The 22,682-nt window shown below is 44.2% G+C and overlaps 1 protein-coding gene across 1 annotated transcript; it reads left to right on the top strand.

Annotated features, from left to right (window-relative positions):
- The first annotated feature begins 1,275 nt into the window (after positions 1-1,275).
- Positions 1,276-19,764, top strand: LOC117438246 (AN1-type zinc finger protein 5-like). The gene is made up of 5 exons (XM_034073765.1): positions 1,276-1,426; positions 1,884-1,995; positions 7,146-7,243; positions 19,212-19,337; positions 19,616-19,764. The coding sequence occupies exons 1-5, from the start codon at positions 1,276-1,278 to the stop codon at positions 19,762-19,764; spliced, it is 636 nt and encodes a 211-aa protein (XP_033929656.1).
- The last annotated feature ends 2,918 nt before the right edge of the window (positions 19,765-22,682 follow it).

The following is a 22,682-nucleotide window of genomic DNA, read 5'->3' as shown; positions in this document are numbered from 1 at the left end:
TGACTACCATACATCCTATGTCCACCCATAAAAGTCCCTTGTTCCTGCTTGTTTCACAGTTTCAGGAACTTACGTTCTTCCCGTCCACCTATGCGATTGTGCTTAAGCAGGATACAATGCAAAAACAAAGATAAAGCAAGCTTTTTCTGAAGCAAGCTATTTATGTTGCTTATCACACTAGAGAAATTATAATTCAGTAAGTTACATAACTGTAGTTCTCTTATCCCACTGCACACTTTAGGGCTACAGTGACAGTCTTTGGGTTAGTATTAATCAGGATTCTTACTGCTGTTTACCTTTTAGCTTAGTATCAGCTGCTAATACCTGCGAACTATGTGCTTAGTTCTTCCTTCAAATTGTTATCATATCTTGCCATTAGGGATGTCCCTGCTTAGAAGCAATTTACAGAAGCAGATGCAAGCTGTCTATGGGGACCAAGTTCTAATGCATTGCTTAGCAGGCCTCACCAGAAGAGCAGTTCCCCACCTACAGAGGGGCCCTCTGCTAAGCGAGTGCAGTCGTGTTTAAGTGCTGAATCAGGCTCATGCTAAAAAGTAAAGTTATTTCAACTAAGGCCTAATGACTTGGTCTCACCATGAAGAACTGCAGTCTGTGGGAAGGACCCATGTTGGAGCACTGTCTCCCATGGGATGGACCTCATGCTGGAGCAGTGGAAGAGTGTGAGGAGGCAGGAGTAGCAGAGGCAATGTCTGATAAACTGACCACAACCTCCATTCCCTGTGCAGCTTGGGGGGGGAGGGGGGGAATGGGATGGGTGGCAGCAAGAAAGGAGAGGAAGTAGATAATTTGGGAGTAAAGTTAAGCCCGCAAGAAGGTATTTTGAGATTTAGTTGTATTTCTCATTATCCTACTCTGATTTAATTTGCAATAAATTATTTTTTACCCAAAGTCAAGTCTGTTTTACCCGTGATGGTAATTGGTGAGTGGTCTTGACCCATGAGCATTTTGTCATATTTTTCTTTCCCTGTCCAGTTGAGGACAGTGATAGAGCAGCATTGGTGGGAATTTGGCATCCAGCCAAGGTCAACCCACTCTACTATGACACTTTTTACCTCTGTTAAAGGTTCATAATGTTGTTATTAATAAAGTACCAATAAATATTAAATTATATGTTAACATCCATGTAGCCATCTTTAAAAATGTTGATATTTATGTTCAAGGTAAGCAGACCTACTTAAATATTATAATCCTGCAATTGATTTTGGTGAAATCCAAGTTCCTAATACAGTTCTTGGTTTTATTTACAGCACTGAAATGGCTCAGGAGACAAACCAGACCCCAGGGCCCATGCTGTGTAGTACAGGATGTGGATTTTATGGAAATCCTAGGACAAATGGGATGTGCTCTGTTTGCTACAAAGAGCAACTTCAACAACGGCAGAATAGTGGTAGGATCAGCCCAATGGGTAAAGGTTTGAGTTGTGTGGGTTTGTTTTGGTGGATTGCTTCTTTATTTGTTTGCTTGGTTTTGTTGGTTTAGGCTTTTTGTCTTGGAAAATATAATGTATAGGCAATGAGAAGAATCGCAGAATGTATTTCGGAAGGTATTCCAGTAGCTGCATGCTGAAACTATGAATGTCAAAGGGAATAATACTTTAAATCACAATAAAAATGCCTTTTTTTTTCCCCTCTATAGTATATTCTGGCCCAGTTAGTGTTGAGCCTTAATTTGCATTTCTACTTCCCCTCTGCTGCAGGGTTTTTATAAGAACACACTTATATTTTGGTCATTAACAATATAGTCTGTCTTTAACAAAATGCAATATAATGAGGAATGGTTTGAAGTGATTCATAACTGTATGCAAAACTACTTGACTAACTTGTATTCTCTATTTTACTTATAATTCAATTTCTGTTATATAGGGACAGCTAGTGGCTCAAACAATCCCACTTCAGATTCTGCATCTGTGCAGAGAGCAGACACTAGCTTAAGCAACTGTGAAAGTACTGCTAATAACACATCTGAAAAATCAAGGTAAGATTATAGAATCATTTCGGTTAGAAAAGTTCCTTAGTATCATTGAGTCGACCATAAACTGAACACTAATAAGTTCACCACTGCCGCGGCCAGGTGGAGGGGAGAAAACACCGATACGATGTAGGTTCACAAAATGCTCCGTTTATTGATTACAAGGCTGCTCTTAATATACTGTCTTACACACGATCACGCATTACTTGATTGGCTGCTTCACTTTGCCCACGAGGGATACACGCTCCACTTTACCTCTCCTGATTGGTTTCACACCTTCGCTTCAGCTTAGCGTTACATCATGCTTCTGGCATCTTGTTATTGCGTTCCTGTTTTGCTGATCTTGACACTTCTTCTTCTTTTAACCTGGGGTCATAAGTTCACTTTCTCACAGCTTGCTGTAGGCCTGTTCAAGCGCCCATGCTCGACCCCCAACATCTCCCCCTCTTTTTTCAAATAAAGCGTTAGTCATCTGCTGCATGCATTGCATAATACATTGTAACAAACAAGGTCCAAAAAACAAAATTAAGAACATAATCATTATTGGTTCACTAAACATCATGATTAAACTCCTTAACCAACTACTTATTCCTAACGATTTTAACCAAGAGTCTATAGGATTTGTTTCTACATTATTTTCTTTAAGTTCAAACAATTTCTTGTGAATAGATTCAGAATGATCAGAAAGATTCATACAACACATGCCCAGAAGCATTCTAATGCAAAGGGGATGTGAAGCAGCTGCAGAAGTAAACTGTACAGTGTTAACAGTCAAGGAGTTACACTCCCCCTTTTTTTTTTTTTTTTTTTTTTTTTTGATAAGACAAAAAGCCATTTATTGCAAAGCATTAACTCCTTATATACTATTGCTTACACACACCTACAGCAATTTGGCATATCATGATTGGCTACTTGTCTTGAAGACCCTCAGTGACTAACATAATTGGTTAAGCACAGGTGTGAGAACTTGACCTCGAACGCTTGCCAACAGTCCACAGTTCTCAGGACTCAGTGAATTACAGCTTCTTCTTATCTTGCTTGCTTAGGCTTCCTCGGGCCTCCCAAGGCCTTGCTGTATCCCTCGGAGTTATTCAGAGCTCATGTACCAAATATTCATTCTCCTGTGAGAACACTGTCTCCACATCTCCCCCTTTTTAGTTTTACTAAAAGTTTTTTACAATTTCGTATGTCTGCTCTGTCACTGCTGGACTTGTGTAACATAACAACCCACTACTCTAGGTAGCATTATTTCAGTAAGATTAGTCTGATTTGAAGTTACTTGATGTCACCTTTATAACATGTGGCATACCAGTGAATCCTACACACCATGTAACAGGATGGAATAATGAGGATTTAACACATGTGCTCAGTATACTTGTCCATTACCCATGGTCACAAATAATAGAACAGATATTACAAAGATTTTACATAGATTTCTATCACTGCTGTTTCTTTATGTTGTTCTGCGGCTTTATACTTTTCGCTGGCAGTCAGTATGGTCCTGTTGATAGCTGTACACAGCTGGGCCTACCCTTTTTCTCCTGTATGGCTCTCTGATAACAGCGGAGGCCATCCCTCACATCAAGGTCTGGCATGGCATGTGTCTCCACCGCTCTACACCTGCTGGGTTGCAGCCAGCAGCGGAGCTAAAGGTTCTTCTTGGTGGCAAACACAGAGGCCAACCCAGTCTTGCCCTTGAGTGTGGTAGCAGGCATTTGGTCAATCTCAGTCCTTGCACCTTGTTGTCAATGCAGAGTTTCACCTGCTTAACCCAGTAACAAGTCACTACTACAGCAAAGCACACACAGATTTACATTAGCAGAGTAACTATCACAGAGTGCATCAGCATGTTGAAGATGCTGATGACAGCGAGGGACTAACCAAAGAAATTTCTTACAGTGGAGTTCTCCCACCCTCTTAATTTGTTCCATTACTTGCTTTGTAACAGTACCATCATATTAAAATCTTTCTAGCTTTTACCTTAGCATTTTCTAGGAGCTGCTGCAGATCTGCATGCTCTAACATCTCTTTCACAAGTGACAATTCCATACAATACAAGGTATAGTTTCTTGTTAGCAACTGGCTAGTAAATACAGGTGGTTTTATACACAAAATCACAACCTCTAATAATAGCTACTTTACAAGCATGCATATTCAAGCTGTTAATTTTCAGTTGCCCCCAAGTGATGTTTTTTTTTCTTTTTTTTTTTTTTTTTTTTTTTTTGTATTACACATGCATATTGTCTGGAAAACAAGCTTGAAGCAATATACATCAAAACTACAGTCATTAATAACAGCTAGAATGTGTTATCATTACCCTTTTTTTTTATTTTTCTATATTTTTTTATTTTTTTTTCTTTTTTTTTTCAATTTTTTCTTTTTTTTTTATTTTTTTTTTTTCTTTCTTTTTTTTTTTTTTTTTTTGAAGTTGCTCACTCTGCTTTGCACAGCTAAAACCACTGGCCTATCGGCAACTGCACTTTTGCATTAACCTTTTCTTGCCTGAAAGGTTAAGCTGCTACCTGTTAAAACTTTTACATGAACCTGACAACAAAAAATATACAGAACACTGTCTGCGCTCATTACAAACATACACAGACACACACACACACATATGGGATCCCACAAGCACACTGCACACAACTACAGTATTTGAAACACAAAATCCAGACGATCATTGTTCCCACTGCACAGTCCCACATACAGGACGTGGCACAAGGACCCTGTAAAGACTATCAGGAAACCAGCTCCGAGAAGCATCATCACAGTGTGGGGTGGCAGGCTCAACCTTAGCGGGCGTCCCCGCAGAGGCTCTGCCTCCCTCACATCGCATGAGGCTTAGGTTTTTTTACTGACCAAAATGCACACTCGTTCCGACACAGGTGGCCAGCCTATGTTGGAAGAAGTTGCCAGCAATACCTCTAAAGGTTTCCAAGGGTCGAAAGAAACATGGACATACTTATGTTTACCAACTTCAAGTACATGAGTATCACAGAGAGACCACAACAAAAGAGTTGTACACGGGGTCCCAACTCCATGGTCTGACACATTCCGCCCGATACCATTGATAAGAGCATACAAGAGACTTTCCCATCTCAGGTGGGAAGCACACACACCACGGGAAACCGTGCAATACATCCACATCCCCCACCCATCTCACTTCTCCCTTTACAGCTACCCATTTATCATGAGGATATGGGGGATATAAATCAGGCTTCTTTTCCGGATGAATAGGCTCCAGGTCAAAAGCACCATCCAGGTCAGCATTGGCATTATCAGGCGTCAGGATCTCAGGAGCAGCAACAGCAAACTGATGAACGTGCACAGGCTCCTTCTCGGGGTCAATAGGATCTGAGTCGAAAGCATCATCTTCATCCCCGACATCAATCTTCGCAGCCATAGCGGCAACCGGCGGAGATTGGGGGGGGGGGGGGGCGCACTGGTCTCCATGACCTCATTTTTTGACTTTAACATCTCTAATACAGTTCTCCAAATTACTAACAAACTTTTCACAGCTTCATTGCCTTTCGTGGCTGCATTCCACAGCTTAACTCCTGCCCCATTCCACAAGGATATCTCAAATCCGGTAGACTCATAAATCTCTGGGTAACGTGTCTTCGACCATTTCAACATTAACTTTAGGTCTGTCTCTTTAAGGGTTGCTCCCTTCACCTTAAGAAGGACTGAAAACATCCATAAATCAGGGGCTTCTTCCTTAGTAATTTTCTCCCAAGTCTCGAGATTAAAAGCTTCACCGACTCCCACAATTCTTCCCCTATCTTACGCCATTGATCTTTGGAGAATAACTGTCCCGTATTTTCTAACAACCCCCTTCGTTGGCACCAAAATAAAAAGTCCACAAGTTCCTGTCGGGGTATCGAGTACCCTGTTTTCTTCGCTACACTTCTATCGTAGCCTTTTCTATCGCTGATACAGCGAAACCCATCCCGAACCAGACCGCAGTCTGCCTGACTCACCGGTCAGCCGTGGCCACGTAATTTGAGCTCTTTTCCTGCCTCTCTCGGACAGCCTGCCTCTCTCGGGCAGCCGGGATCTCCACCTTCTCTCGTCCGCGGTCTCTCTCTCTCCTGGTATCACGTCGGGGTCACCAGAATGCCGCGGCCAGGTGGAGGGGAGAAAACACCAATACGATGTAGGTTCACAAAATGCTCCGTTTATTGATTACAAGGCTGCTCTTAATATACTGTCTTACACGCGATCACGCATTACTTGATTGGCTGCTTCACTTTGCCCACGAGGGGTACACGCTCCACTTTACCTCTCCTGATTGGTTTCACACCTTCGCTTCAGCTTAGCGTTACATCATGCTTCTGGCATCTTGTTATTGCGTTCCTGTTTTGCTGATCTTGACACTTCTTCTTCTTTTAACCTGGGGTCATAAGTTCACTTTCTCACAGCTTGCTGTAGGCCTGTTCAAGCGCCCATGCTCGACCCCCAACACACCACTAAACCATGTACTTAAGTGCCATATCTATCTACCCAGTCTTTCGAATATCTACAGGGATGGTGACTCAATCACTTTCCTGGGCAGCCTGTTCCAATGGTTGATGATCCTTTCAGTGAAGAAAATTTTTCCTAATAACCAGTCTAAACCTCCCTTGGGGCAACTTGAGATTGTCCTATCGTTTCTTGGGAGAAGAGACCAATGCCCACCTCACTACAAACTCTTTTCAGGTAGCTGTAGAAAGTGGCAAGTCTCTTTTCCTCCAGAGTAAACAACCCCAGTCCCCTTAGCTGCTCCTCAGAAGACTTGTTCTCTAGACCCTTCCTTCACCAAATGAAGGTGGTATTTTGAGGTTTGCATGAACTCTGAATATATAGCAAGTTATTGTAGTAACCTTGACCTATTCCAGTGAGTTTCTGCAGAGGAAAGGACAGTGCTTTATGAATCTTTACAAATGAGAACTAGTTAGTGTTTGGTGTTGGACTGGTGCATTTACAAGGACATTTCTGGTTTATCTGGGGAAATATTTGCTACAGCTTGCCTAGTTCCTTCTAGGGAAGAGAGATAGAAGAACAGGTCAGGAATGTGTATCAATAATAATTGTTCAGGTAGTCTATTGATAGATTTCTGACAGTTTAAGCTCTTATTATGAACTCAAACTAATGTAATCCATTTCACTGTACGTAAACAGAACTGTGGCTGTTGCTGCTTTGCCTGTAATGCAGCTAATGACAGAAATGATCATTTCGAGAGAGGAAAAACTATCATCGAAAATGGAGACAGAGCCAGGTATGTTCGCAGAGATACAACTGGATACAACTGACTTAACAGCATCTGACAATTTATTTACTTTGCCTTAAGTAGGTATATCCCTTTGTAGCGATGGTCTTGAGGAGCTGTTAAAGATGCTTCTTCAGTATTAGTATACTCAGAAAAGCAAAAAAAGTGCCAAAATATAATTTTCAAACACGTGTTCAATTTTAGTAGATAATTTAATGCTTGAGGAGCAAGATGGCTATCAAACTGTCATTTTTAAAAAAGACACTTAAATTGTATCTGGATGCAAGACGTTGAATTTTGAAATCAATGCTGATTTCACAGAATCACAGAATCATAGGTTAGGGTTGGAAAGGAACTTAAGACCATCTAGTTCCAACCGCCCTGCCATAGGCAGGGACACCTCACACTAAACCATGTAGCCAAAGGCTCCGTCCAACCTGTCCTTGAGTACCGCCAGGGATGGAGCATTCACAACTTCCTTGGACAACCCATTCCAGTGCCTCATCACCCTCACAGTAAAGAATTTCCTCCTTTTATCTAATCTAGACTTCCCCTGTTTAAGTTTTAATCCGTTACCCCTTGTCCTGTCACTACAGTCCCTAATAAATAGTCCCTCACCAGCATCCCTGTAGGCCCCCTTCAAACACTGGAAGGCTGCTATGAGGTCTCCACGCAGCCTTCTCTTCTCCCGGCTGAACAGCTCCAACTTTCTCAGCCTGCCTTCGTACAGGAGGTGCTCCAGCCCCCTGATCATCCTCTTGGCTCTCCTCTGGATTTTTTCCAACAGTTCCATGTCCTTTTTATGTTGAGGACACCAGAACTGCACACAATACTCCAAGTGAGGTCTCACGAGAGCAGAGTAGAGGGGCAGGATCACCTCCTTCGACCTGCTGGTCACGCTCCTCTTGATGCAGCCCAGGATACGGTTGCTTTCTGGGCTGTGAGTGCACACTGCTGGCTCATGTTCATTTTCTCATTGACTAACACCCCCAAGTCCTTCTCCACAGGACTGCACTGAAATTCCTCTTTGCCCAACCTGTAGGTGTGCCTGGGATTGCTCCGACACAGGTGTAGGACCTTGCACTTGGCTTGATTGAACTTCATAAGGTTGGCATCGGCCCTCCTCACAAGCGTGTCAAGGTCCCTCTGGATGGCATTCCTTCCCTCCAGCGTATCAACTGAACCACACAGCTTGGTGTCGTCGGCATATTTGTGTGATATCCATAGGTATTGACACTTGTTAATTTTAAGAGTTCTGAAACAGTATTAAAACATCAGTCATGGTTTAAGCAAAACCAGTAACTCAGAACTGCTCGCTCACTCACAGAATCACAGAATCCCAAGGGTTGGAAGGGACCTCGAAAGATCATCTAGTCCAAACCCCCTGCAAGAGCAGTGAAACCTAGAGTGCATCACACAGGAACTTGTCTAGGCGGGCCTTGAATATCTCCAACGTAGGAGACTCCACAACACCCCTGGGCAACCTGTTCCATTGCTCTGTCACTCTTACAGTAAAGAAGTTATTCCTGATGTTAACGTGGAACCTCCTGTGCTCCGGTTTACACCCATTGCCCCTTGTCCTACTACTGGATATCACGGAAAAAAGCCTAGCTCCATCATCCTGACACCCACCCTTTACATATTTGTAAACACTGATGAGGTCACCCCTCAGTCTCTTCTTCTCCAAGCTAAAGAGACCCAGCTCCCTCAGCCTCTCCTCATAAGGGAGGTGTTCCACTCCCTTAATCATCTTTGTGGCTCTGCGCTGGACTCTTTCAATCAATTCCCTGTCCTTGAACTGGGGGGCCCAGAAATGTATGCAATATTCCAGATGTGGCCTTACCAAGGCAGAGTAGAGGGGGAGGAGAACTTCTCTTGCCCTACTAACCACACCCTTTCTAATGCACCCTAGGATGCCATTGGCCTTCTTGGCCACAAGAGCACATTGCTGGCTCATGGTCATCCTCCTATCCACCAGGACCCCCAGGTCCCTTTCCCCTTCACTTCTCACTCCCCCCCCCTTCATCCTCTCCCCGCTCCCAGAGGGATGGGAAGGAGAATTGAAAGAATGTAACTCCCATGGGTTGAGATAAGAACAGTCCAGTAACTAAGCTATAACACAAAACCACTACTGCTATCACCAGTAATAATCATGAAAAGGGAGATTAAGGGAAGAGAATATAACCGCTCAGCACCTGCCGGATGATACCCAGCCCGACCCAAGCAGCAATCTAGCCCTTCCACATAACTCCCCCCAGTTTATATGCTGGGCATGATGTGCTGTGGTATGGAATACCCCTTTGGCTAGTTTGGGTCAGGTGTCCTGTCTCTGCTTCCTCCCGGCTTCTTCTTCTCCCTGGCAGATCATGAGACTGAGGCAGTCCTTGATCAGAGTAATCATTACTTAGCAACAACTAAAAACATTGGTGTTATCAGTGTTGTTCCCAGGCTGAAAGTGAAAAACACAGCCCTGCACCAGCTACTAAGGAAAAAAATGACTGCTACTGCTGAACCCAGGACAACATCAAAAGCTGATACTGAAAAGAAAAATCTATTCACTACAAGAGAAGATAAAATGATATTTGTTTTAAAAATCTTGAGTTGATTATTTCAGAAGGTACCACTCCAGGTGCAGGCTGTATCCAGAAGGTACAGGCTGGATCAATGGGCTATAGCCAGTGGTATGAGTTTCAACAAGGCGAAGTGCCAGGTTCTGCATTTGGGCCACAGCAACTCCATGCAGTGCTACAGCCTTGGGGAAGAGTGGCTGGAAAGCTGCTCAGCAGAAAAGGGCCTGGGGGTGCTGACTGGTGGCCAGCTGAACATGAGCCAGCAGTGCCCTGGCAACCAATAAAGCCAATGGCATCCTGGTCTGTATCAGAAATAGTGTGACCACCAGGGCCAGGGCAGTAATCAGCACTGGTGAGGCCACACCTTGAATACTGTTTTCAGTTCTGGGCCCCTCACTGTAAGAGAGATATTGATTTGCTGGAACAGGTCTAGAGAAAGGCAACAAAGCTGGTGAAGGGCCTAGAGCACAAGTCTTAGGAGGAAGGGCTGAGGGAACTGGGGTTGTTTAGTCTGGAAAAGAGAAGGCTCAGAGGGGACCTTATCACTCTCCAGAACTACCTGAAAGGAGGGTGGGGAGAGGAGGTGGCTGGTCTCTTCTCCCAAGTAACGAGTGATTGGTACAAGAGGTAATGGCCTCAAGCAGTGCCAGGGGAGGTTTAGATTCGATATTAGGAACATTTTCTTCACTGAAAGGGTGAGCAAATATTTGAACAGGCTCCCCAGGGAAGTGGTGGAATCACTGTCCCTGGAAGTGTTCAAAAAATGCGTAGATGGGGCCCTCAGTGACATGGTTTAGTAGTGCTCTTGGCCGTCCTGGGGTAATGGTTCGACTTGATGATCTCAAAGGTCTTTTCCAACGTAGCTGATTCTATGATTCTAAAACAAAATTCCTACTTCCCTAGTCCTGCTGCCTACACTATTTCTGATACAGGCTAGGATGCCACTGGCCTTCTCAGCTGCCTGGGCACACTTCTGGCTCATGTTCAGATGCCTGGGCACACTGCTGGCCAGGGATGGAGCATTCACTACCTCCCTGGGCAAGCCATTCCAGTACCTCACCACCCTAACAGTAAAGAATTTCTTATATCCAGTCTAAACCTCTGTTGTTTAAGTTTCAACCCATTACCCCTTGTCCTATCGCTACAGTCCCTAATGAATAGTCCCTCACCAGCATCCCTGTAGGCCCCCTTCAAACACTGGAAGGCTGCTATGAGGTCTCCACCCAGCCTTCTCTTCTCCAGGCTGAACAGCCCCAACTTTCTCAGCCTGTCTTCATATGGGAGGTGCTCCAGTTCCCTGATCATCCTCGTGGCCCTCCTCTGGACTTGTTCCAACAGTTCCATGTCCTTTTTTTGTTGAGGACATCAGAACTGCACACAGTACTCCAAGTGAGGTCTCACGAGAGCAGAGTAGAGGGACAGGATCACCTCCTTTGACCTGCTGGTCACGCTTCTTTTGATGCAGCCCAGAATACGGTTGGCTTTCAGGGCTGTAGGTGCACACTGCTGGCTCATGTTCATTTTCTCATTGACTAACACCCCCAAGTCCTTCTCTGCAGGGCTGCTCTGAATTTCCTTTTTGCCCAGCCTGTAGCTCTGCCTGGGATTGCTCCGACCCAGGTGTAGGACCTTGCACTTGGCATGGTTAAACTTCATGAGGTTGGCATCAGCCCACGTCAAAAGCATGTCAAGGTCCTTCTGAATGGCATTCCTTCCCTCTAGCGTATCAACCAAACCACACAGCTTGGTGTCATCGGCAAACTTGCTGAGGGCACACTCAATCCCATTGTCCATGTCAGCGACAAAGATATTAAACAAGACCGGTCCCAACACTGATCCCTGAGGGACACCACTCGTTACTGGTCTCCCTGGCAGTGTTCAAGACCAGGTTGGATGAAGCCTTGGGTGATATGGTCTAGTGTGAGGTGTCCCTGCCCATGGCAGAGGGGTTGGAACTAGGTGATCTTAAGGTCCTTTCCAACCCTAACTATTCTATGATTCTATGATTCTATGTTCAGATGGCTGTCAAGCATTCGCAGGGTAAAGCCAAAGCACAGCATTGTACCAGCTACTAGGAAGAAAATTATCTCAGCTGAAACTAGGATAGTATCCACCCCTTATTCCATACCATTCATGGCATGCCAGGTCTCGCACTTCCCACCATCACCTTTCCCGTCTTCCGATAGGTTATATATGTATATATATGTATATATGTACACACAGATATCATACCCTTAGTCTGTTGACCATCCCTAGAAAAGTTAGTTTTCCTCATTCAGTTAATTACTTGAGGCTCTATCTGTCATAACAGTTTCTCTGGGCAGGAAAGACAGATGGTGTGTGGTGTTGGATTGTTGCATGCTGAAATTCGTTCTGATTCTATCACCACTGCACTTGTCCAGTTTTATCAAAGTTCATTCTTCATTAATGTGGTGATCAAAAGGGAGTCAGGTTCAGATCCTCATATCTGGAGCAGTGGACATGGGTGCCATGAGGCGTCTAGTAGTGCTGGGTGTATAGGTTCCCTGGAAGTGATAATAGCAAATGTTATGCAGCATCACACAGTTCAACTCACTGGCTGTTTTCACCCAAAGTCAAATCTCCTTGAGGTACACAACTGACTTCCCCATCCTCCCATATTGCCCACCAAGTACACCCCATTCCTTGAGCAAAAGCAACCCTATGACTGGGTTTGCCTTTACCTGAAGGAGGAATAACCTCAGCCTATTCTTTATGTGCACCACAGGAGTTTTATCCCCCTCCATGGTATGTGAAAATACGGTGTTCTGGGTAGCGGCACAGGGCACAGCATATGTTTCCAGCTGTCCGGTGGTTGCTTCCATGGTGCTTACCTTGGCGGGTCAGTGGGGGTGTGATAATCGGCCAGACCTGCCAATATTTATAGTTCATCCATCATGCTTCATACCAGTGAGACATTATAAATACTCTGCTTGCTTAATTACAGTGCATGTTTTGCATTAATTAATAACCTGGGCAATAGTGTTCATGGACAAGGCCACCTTTTCATCACAAGCTCATCTATATGTTGCATCTATGCTCTAATGGCCCGAGGTGTCATGGGCCCACTGGGATAAAAATAATTCACCCTTATGTTGCAAATCTAAATACATCTGAGTCACCTCAGTCTGAACAGCTTGATCCACCTGTTGGTGGTTCTGATGTTCCTCAGTGGCCTGACTCTTGGATACATGAGCATCTACATGGCATACCTTCACAACCAGGTTCTGCACCCAGCCAGTGACATCTTGCTACAATGTGACAGCCCAGATGGGTTTACCTCTGTGTTGCCAGTTGCTCTGCTTTGATTGCTGCAACCACCCCCACAGGGCATTTGCTACCATCCATGAGTCAGTATAGAGACAAAGTATTGGCCATTTCTCTTGTTCAGCAGTGTCCAAGGCCAGCTGGATGGCTTTCACCTCGGCAAACTGACTAAATTTACCCTCTCCTTCAGCAGTTTCCACAGTTTGTCATAGGGGACTCTATGCAGCTGCCTTCCATCTCCAATGCTTTCCCACAGTACGTCAGGACCTATCAGTAAACAAGGCATATTGCTTCTCATTTTATGTTTGTTTGTTGTATAGTGGGGCCTACTCAGCATGTGCCACCTCATCCTCTGGTGACACTGCAAAATCTTTGCCCTCTGGCCAGTCCATGATGACTTCTAGGGTTCCTGGACAACTGGGATTTCCTGTTTGAGCTCGTTGTGTGATCATTGCAACCCCGTTACTCCACATAGCATCTGTTGCATGATGTGTAGAGGGGACCTTCCCTTTGCACATCAGCCCAGCACAGGCAACCAGGGTGTCAGGAGGTGCTGTGCTTCACTACCAATCATTTCTGAAGCAGCTTGAACCCCTTCATAAGCTGCCAGTATCTCTCTTTCATTTAGAGTATAGCAGGCCTCAGATCCTCTGTATTCCTAACTCCAAAAGCCTAGGCACTGACCTCGAGTTTCCCCTGGAGCTTTCTGTCCAAGGCTTCATATAGGACCATTCCCCCAGCTGTAGAGTACATTTTTCACATTTTGCCCTGTCTGGACTGGCCCAAGGGCTGCTGTATGATCTTTCTCCTTTTTAACTTGTTCAAAGGCTTTTTAGTGTGCAGGGCCCCATTTGAAGTTCTTCTTCTCATCAAGGTCCTTCTGGATGGTGTCCTTTCCCTCCAGCATGTTGACAGCACCCCACAGCTTGGTGTCCTTGGCAAACTTGCTGAGGGTGCAGTCAATCCCACTCCATGTCAGTGCCAAAGATTTTGAACAGTGGTGGTCCCAATACCGAGCTATGAGGAACACCACTGGTCTCCACTTGAACATCTAGCCGTTGACCACAACTTTTTGAGTGCGACTATCCAGCCAATTCCTTTTCCACCAAGTGGTCTATCCATCAAATCCATGCCCCTCCAGTTTAGAGGCAAGGATGTTGTGTGGGACAATGTCAAATGCCTTGCACAGTCCAGGTAGATGATGTCAACTGTTCTTTCCTTATCCACCAATACCATGGCCCTGTCATAGAAGGCCACCAGATTTTCCAGGCATGATTTGCCTTTTGTGAAGCCCTGTTGGCTGTCATCAATCACCCCTTACTGTCCAGGTGCCTTATCATAGTTTCCAGGAGTATCTGCTCCATGATCTTGCTGGGCACTGAGGTGAGACTGCCTGGCCTGTAGTTCCCTGGGTATTCCTCCTTTTTTCCCTTTTTAAAAATGTAGGTTATGTTTTCCCTTTCCCAGTTAGCAAGAACTTCACCAGATTGCCATGACTTCTCAAATATGATGGATAATAGCTTGGCAACTTCCCTCAGGACCCGCAGATGTATCTTGTCAGGTCCCATGGACTTGTGCACCTTCAGGTTCCTTAGATATCTTGAACCTGATTTTTTCCTATAGCAGGTGGTTCTTCATTTTACCAGTCCCTGTCTTTGACTTCTGTGACTTGGACAGTGGGGCTGGAACTTTTGCTGGTGAAGATGGAAGCAGAAATGTCATTGGGTACGTTGGCCTTCTCCATGTCCTGGGTAAGCAGGTCTTTCATTTCCTTATTTCCTTCGGGGGGGGGGGGGGAATGCGCTTCCTTATCCCCAGTGTCCCTATATAAGGCTTTTTTGTAGTCCTTAATGTTCTTGGTCAGATTGAGTTCTGTCAGGGCTTTAGCTTTCCTAAGTTGATCTCTGGCTGCTCTGACTATTTCTCTGTATTCTTCCCAGGCTACCTGTCCTTGTTTCCACCCTCTGTAGGCTGAGGTTTTATCCTGGAGTTTGTTCAGGAGCTCTTTGCTCATCCACACGGGCCTCCTGGTTTCTTGCCTGACTTCCTCTTTGTTGAGATGCATCTCTCCTGAGCTTTGAGGAGGTGACCCTTGAATATTAAACAGCTTTTTGTGCCCCTCTTCCTTCCCGGACTTCCACCCATGGCACCTCCACCAAGCAAATCCCTCAAGGTCAAAGTCTGGCCTCCTGAAGTCCAGAGTAGCAAGCTTGTTGCGCACCCTCTTTGCCACCCTAAGGATCTCAAGCTCTGCTTTTTTATGGTCACTGCAGCCACAGCTGCCCTCCAGGTTCATGTTTCCCGTTAGCCCCTCCCTGTTGGTAAGAACAAGGTCCAGCACAGCCACTCTCCTCATTAGCTCCTCTATCAATCGAAGAAGGAAGTTATCACCAATGCATTCCAGGAACCTCCTGGATTGCTTGTACTCTGCTGTGTTGTCCCTCCAGCAGATATCAGGGTGGTTGAAGTTCCCTGTGAGGACCAGGCCTTGTGAATGTGAGGCTGCACCTGTCTGTCTATAGAGGGCCTCATCCTCTCGGTCTTCCTGGTCAAGTGGCCTGTAGTGGATCCCCACTGTAATGTACCCTGTCCCTGCCCTCCCTTTAATCCTGATCCATAAGCTCTCAGTCAGCTCCTCATCCATCTCCAGGTGGAGCTCTGTGCACCCTAGCTGATCATTGATTTAGAGGGTGACACCCCCTCCTCATCTCTCCATCTTCTTTCCTGAAGAGTCTGTATCCCTCCATTCCAACATTCCAGTCATAGGAGTCATCCCACCACGTCTCTGTGATGCCAATGAGGTCATAGCCCTTCAGGTGTGAACCTGCTCCAGGCTCTGGGCATTGTCAGGGTCTGACTGGAGTATCTTATGATTATAAGTATTGTTTATGATCCCAAGAGTGAAATTAAGATGCAAATGAGGTCAAGTACCGTAATTGAACAGTTGGTTTATTACAAGAAGACAATTATTATAAAAAGGGAAATTATTATAAAACAGGGGATAGCGATAGGACAGATGGGAAAAAAAAAGACAGAAAAGAAGCAAGAATTTGTGGTGCAGAGAGAAAGATAGTCACCACCGTGGATCCAGTGGTGTCCCAGGGATCTGTAGTCAATATCGGAGCTGGTAGGAGTCCTCCAGGGTCCGTAGTTGGTATTGGAGCTGAGTGTCCCCAAGAATCCATCGTAGTCGTCGGAGGTGGGTGGGTATCCTTGTGGGAGTGTCCTTCTGGAGTAGTCCTCTTGAAGGTGTGCCCATGGAGTTGTCTCTCTTGCTGATTACCTTTTCCCCCTTTTATAATGAGTTGGGGGGGAGTACCTCCGTTCTTAACGTCACATATTACATATTCCTGGTGGACCAGTTTCCCTGGTCTTGCAGCCAGCTCTAGGTGACTGCAGTCCTTCCAGGGCAGCGACGGCCCCTTCACTTTGGGTATTGCTTGTATCTTTCCCTGCAATTTGATCCCCACAGCTTTCAGGGAGTTGGGAAGGCCCCAAATGAGGGGAGTCATACGTTTGGGATCGACTGACATCATCATCGGGAACTCCTGTTTAAGTTCCCGATCATACATCATTTGCAGACATGCTGCTTTCTGTACATTTTCTACCAACTGTTCAACTGTCTCTGTGATGGTGAGGGGATCTCCCTTTCCAAAGGGTTAAGTCCTCCAGCCCAATAAGCTGCTCTTTGAGTTAAGGACCAGGGTGCATGGCGGTCACTGGTGGTTAAAAATACTCCTGGCCCCCAATATCTTTCAGCTTCCTTCTCACTTAGTAAAATTCGATCTCCCTCAGACAGAGATACTCTCCAAACATATTTGGTTTCTGATTCCTTTGGAGAATGACCAAAGTCCTTTTTAAGTTTAGCTAATTCCGTAGCAGTATATGGAACCTCCTTGATGGCAATTTGTGGGAACTCGTCCTCTCCCCCTTTGTAATTCTGGTTTTATCAAGGGTCAGAGAGAAGTGTCAGGAACGTTTAATTTTTCTAACCTTAGTTTTGCCTCTTCCCAGGTCACTGTGGGGGTATTTATTCAATTGTTTTCTCTGACCCTGGACAGGTGCTTTTCTCTTCAAGGACTTGCTCTTTCAGGACTAATTGCAAATAGTTAGCCTGATTTTTCTCTTTGTCTAACTGTTCTTTTAATTTAACTACCTGGTCCTGCAGGCCTCTTGTAAAATTTGTATGAACTGAGATTCAGCTGTTTGTTGTTCTCTGCCCTCTACTGCAGCAGCCAAACTGGCGCCCAGTACAGCACAGACAATTGATTTACCCTTTCCCGGACGGAGTTTTGCATCCTTCTGCAGGGCGCTTACTTAGTCTGTTACGCTTTGCAAATTATGCCAATTTTTCTCTGCCCACTCTACCCCTGGCAGAGAGGAGTGAGCCTTATGTTTCTCTAAAAGACCACACAACACAACTCTGCCCTGAGGGGCAGCTTCACTGCTATTCGTTTCTGAATGGGACAGTTGTCTCAAGGAGGCAGCAGTTTTGCTTCAACAAAACCCACCCCTGAAGTCCCTGAGAGGTACACACGTAATACCTTACACTTTACGTGACATTACGGTACTTTTCACTGCAAGGGATCCTGTCCATGATGCCAGTTTAATTGTCAGGGTCTGACTGGAGAAAACCTCAGTGTCGGGCCTGTTTCGTTCGTGTTCTCAAGAGTGAAATTAAGACACAAACGAGATCAAGTACCGTAATCGATCAGTTGGCTTATTACAAAAAGACAGTTATTATAAAAAGGAAAATTATTATAAAACAGGGGGAAAAAGATAGAAAAGAAGCGAGAATTTGGGGTGCAGAAAGAGAGAGAGAATGTCACCACCGTGGATCTAGCAGTGTCCCAGGGGTCTGTAGTCATTGTCAGAGGTGGTGGGAGTCCTCCAGGGTCTGTAGTCACTATCGGAGCAGTGTCCCCAAGAGCACATAGTATTTCTTGGGGGTGGTTGTCCAAGCAGTAGCAGTAATTTTTTCTCCTTCTTGGTAGCTGGTGCAGTGCTGTGTTTTGACTTTCAAGCTGGGAACAGTTGCTGATAGCACCGACGTTTTGAGTTACTGCTCAAATGTTTGGTTTGTCCAAGGACTTTCTGAGCCTCATGCTCTGCCAGGGAGGCCGGGAGGAAGGAGAGACAGGACACCTGACCCAGGCTAGCCAAAGAGGTATTCCATACCACAGCACGTCATGCCCAGGATGTAACGGGGAGTTACCCGGAAGGGCTAGAGATCTCTGGGGGATGGAGGAGGTATCGGTCGGTGCTCGGTCGGGCAGGGTGGAGTGAGTTATGGGTCGGTGGCTGGTGAGGTGTTGTATTCTCTTCCCTTGTTATTTCCTTTATCATTATTATTTGTAGTAGTAGTACCAGTAGTGATTTACGTTATACCTTAGCTATTAAACTCTTCTTATCTCAACCCGTGGGGGCTACATTCTTTGGGTTCTCCTTCCTAACTCTCCGGGAGTTGGGGGAGCAAGGGGGGGAGTGAGTGCACAAGCTGTGCGGATTGGTTTAAACCATGAGAGATACAGATATCCAATGTAAAGATACACTTGTTTTCTTTAAAATACTGAAAAAAGTGTCTGAAACAAGGGTTCTTCTGAGCTGTGTGGTTTGTATTAGTGTGCTTGATGTATCACAGAATCAGTGGTGTGAAGCTCAAGAAAGTTAGCTGTTGTTCTGGTTGACTCTGAGGTTTTAGATCATCTGATTTGGCAAATGCAGTGGTAGAGTAACTTGGTACTATGACAGAAAAGCATTACTGTAAATGTCATTTTTTCTAAAATATGTTCCTATTAACAATTTTCCACAAGTATTCCCTCTGTTCAACAACTTTGACAATATTGTTATTGCTTTGGCTTAATTTAAATTAGATGATCTGACTTTTGACGTTGTGTACATAGAACTTCTGGAGTGCTTACCAAGCCTTTACACCGATATGGATGTATACAGGTGATAATACTAGGTATCCTGCATTTTCTAGATGATGGAACAGTGGGGAAAACTATCTTTTTCTGTAGAGATAAAAGAGGAGTTAATAGAATACCTATTCTGCTAGTAAAAGCAAACAAACAACCCCCCCAAAAACAACAACCCTTTATTACTTTTGCTTGCTTTAACAGTTGTTATTCAACCAAGCCCATCCGTTTCTCAACCTAGCACTTCAGAGAGTGAAGAGAAAGCTTCTGAACTGCCTAAACCAAAGATGAACAGATGTTTTATGTGCAGAAAGAAGGTTGGCCTTACAGGTATGAGAGCACTTTGTCAATATTGAACAGATCTATATGATTAGTTGCCTCTTCCTAGATTAAATTTGTTGAAATATTTGTAGTCATTAAGCTTGCTTGCTGTTTCAAAATCCATTTTAGATCCATTAATAGAGCTGACATTTGGAAATATCAATTTCATTTATTCTGTTTGTTAAAGTAGATACACATACCCCCTTTGTACTGACTAAGCCTTTAATTTATAACTTGCTTAGGTCTGAAGCTTCCTATTGGTGTTGGTTTTCCTTTTCTTTGTACAGGATTTGATTGCCGATGTGGGAACTTATTTTGTGGACTTCACCGTTATTCTGACAAGCATAACTGCCCATATGATTACAAAACAGAAGCTGCAGAAAAAATATGGAAAGAGAATCCAGTAGTGGTGGCTGAAAAAATTCGGAGAATATAACCTAGCCTACTTGTGAAAAGGCTGACTTTTTTTTTTCTTTTTCTTTTTTTTTTTTAATATACCCTCAGAAAGCTTTAAAGAACAGATGCATGGCTGTTTTCCTTTGTTCTCAAAAGTTTTAATTTTAGCCTTGTCTGTCTTAATGATATTTTGGAATGTTTGGGTGTTTGTTACAGGCAGAATTGTATAGATACAGTCCTTGAAAATATATGTGCTCTCCTTAGAATATGATTGTGTGATCAGAACCTGCACAGGAGTATGCATGCACAGAAGACAGTCTCTATTCACATATGCCAAACAGACGTATATTAGCTGTATGTTTGCAGCAGGTCTGCCTTTTGAGATGTTCAAGGTGTATAACACTAGCCAAAGTATGTGTCTTCTGGAGAAGGATATGTCAGAAAAGCTTGGTGCTCTCCTTCTATAATTTAAAATCTTGTTCTACTTTTAGTTTCCACACTCCATTGCTTTACAGCAGAATGTAAGCCTTGTAGAGGGCTTTACCTTCCAGTAAGATGAGTGTTGGTGCTATATTTAACTTAAAAAAATAATTTAACAATTGCAGTGGGAAAAAAAATTAAAAAAAACAGATATGTATGAGAGGAAAATGATTTTGTAACAGATTACTCTAACTTTAGAATCTTTAAAAGAGTTTCCCAAAGGAAGTGTCCTGTTGCAAACTTAAGAACTGGCCTGCAGTGGTTGTCTGCTTTTCCTTGCATAGCTATAAATGTTGTGAAGCATAGTATTGTGTTAAGATTGACTTACAGACAAAAGCTACATGTGTGGATTTTTAGACATACCGCAGCAGCTCTATCAAGTAACACATGCAGCTGTGTAAGTTGCAGAAGTATTTGAGCAGTTTATTATTCATGTACTACTTCAGTGTGTTCTGGAGTCAAAAGAATACTAGGAGCTTTTTACGTGTCGAACTTCTTTAATTTAAATAATTGCACTTGCAACAATTGTTGGGTAGGGAAAGCCATACCCATCATGACTCCTGTAGACGTAAGTGGGAGCTAGAACCACGCTGGAAGACTGATTTATAATTCTTAATAGTACTTGGGTGTAGGACTGTAGTGTTCTCGTGTGTACTGCATAGGCTCCGCTACCTACAGCTTTCTAGAAAGGGCAGTATAGTTCACTGATGCTTGTCTGGTAATATCACTTCTTTGTTATAATGGGGTTTTTTGATATATGAAATTTGTGGGTTTTTTCATATAATCAAGTATAGTGTAGATTAGTGTTGTAGTAATGCCTCTTCTCTTCTTTAGTTGCGTATGTGCGCAAGATGCTACTGCTGACTTTTAATGCAATGTTCAGTCTTTTTTTTTAGTTCACTATTAAAAGCATTAGGCTTTTGCTTTAGCCTTGTTCTTTCAATATATTGATCAGATACGCAAACATGTACAGATCGTACTGAGGTACTGCACATAAGCTATCCAGAATCTATGCTTTATTATGTAAAGAATAAAAATCATGTACAGAAGGAAATACCTTTTGTGATACTTTGTTAGTTTTAGTTATTGCTGTAACTTGAAAGTGGCCCTGTGGAGGGTGGGGTACAAAGCTAGTACTAGGTTTGTATAGATGTTTGGTGGTTGGGGTTTTTTTTGTTTGTGTTGGGGGGGGGTTGGTCGTTCTGTTTGGGGGACTTTTTGTTTGCTTGTGGTGTTCGATTTTTTTGGGGGGGTTTGGGTTGGGTTTTTTTTTCTTAAACCTGCCGCGGAATGGACTAAGTCAGAGATCAGTATGATCAGACAAAAAGCCATTTATTGCAAAGCATTAACTCCTTATATTAACTCCTTGCACTTTTGCACTCCTTGCACTGTCGATTGTTCCTGCAAAAGGATGATGGATTGACAGCGTTAGTGACCACACTTTCTATATCATCTTGTTCCACAAGGGTGGCCTGGTATTTAAAAAAAACATGACGGAGATAACCAGTGGGCTCCTTTCTGTTCCAAGACTGCTGATACAACATGGGACATTAGCATGGTAATTTTTGTCCCAAGATGAATTTGCGAGGCTCTTCAATATTCATGACAACTGCTCCCACAGCTCTTAGGCATCTGGGCCATTCTTTGCTCTCTTCATCCAGCTGTTTTAAAAAATATGCCACTGTCCTTCTGTAGGGTCCTTTTTTTCGAGCAAGGACCCCCAAAGCTATTCCCTGTTCTCAGGAATATAGCCAAAAGGATTTAGTTACGTCTGGAAGTCACAGAGCTGCAGCTCTCATTAGCTCTGTTTTTAAATTTTTAAAAGCCCCCTCTGCTGAATTAGTCCATTCTAAAGAGGGAGAATTTCCCTTCAACAGTTCATACAGTGGTCTTACCAGAACACCATAATCATGGATCCAAAGTCTGCACCATCCAGTCATTCCCAGTAATGTCCGGAGCTCCTTGCCAGTCGACGGTCGTGGAGTCTGACAGATGGCTTGTTGGGGGTCGAGCATGGGTGCTTGAACAGGCTTACAGCAAGCTGTGAGAAAGTGAACCTCTGACCCCAGGCTAAAAGAAGAAGCGTCAAGATCAGCAAAACAGGAATGCAATAACAAGATGCCAGAAGCATGATGTAACGCTAAGCTGAAGCGAAGGTGTGAAACCAATCAGGAGAGGTAAAGGGGAGCGTGTATCCCTCGTGGGCAAAGCAAAGCAGCCAATCAAGTAATGCGTGATCGCGTGTAAGACAGTATATTAAGAGCAGCCTTGTAATCAATAAGCGGAGCATTTTGTGAACCTACATCGTATCGGTGTTTTCTCCCCTCCACCTGGCCGCGGCATTCTGGTGACCCCGACGTGATACCAGGAGAGAGAGAGACCGCGGACGAGAGAAGGTGTCGTGGTTTAAACCAAGACATTTTTTGGCGCCCAACGTGGGGCCCGAGGGATTGAGATAAGAACAGATCTGAGCGGATT

The sequence above is a fragment of the Melopsittacus undulatus genome, assembly GCF_012275295.1.
Source record: "Melopsittacus undulatus isolate bMelUnd1 chromosome W unlocalized genomic scaffold, bMelUnd1.mat.Z SUPER_W_unloc_3, whole genome shotgun sequence".
In the NCBI taxonomy this organism is placed as follows: domain Eukaryota; kingdom Metazoa; phylum Chordata; class Aves; order Psittaciformes; family Psittaculidae; genus Melopsittacus; species Melopsittacus undulatus.
Note: the sequence above shows the minus strand (reverse complement) of the source record. Positions and strands in the feature narration are given on the sequence as shown.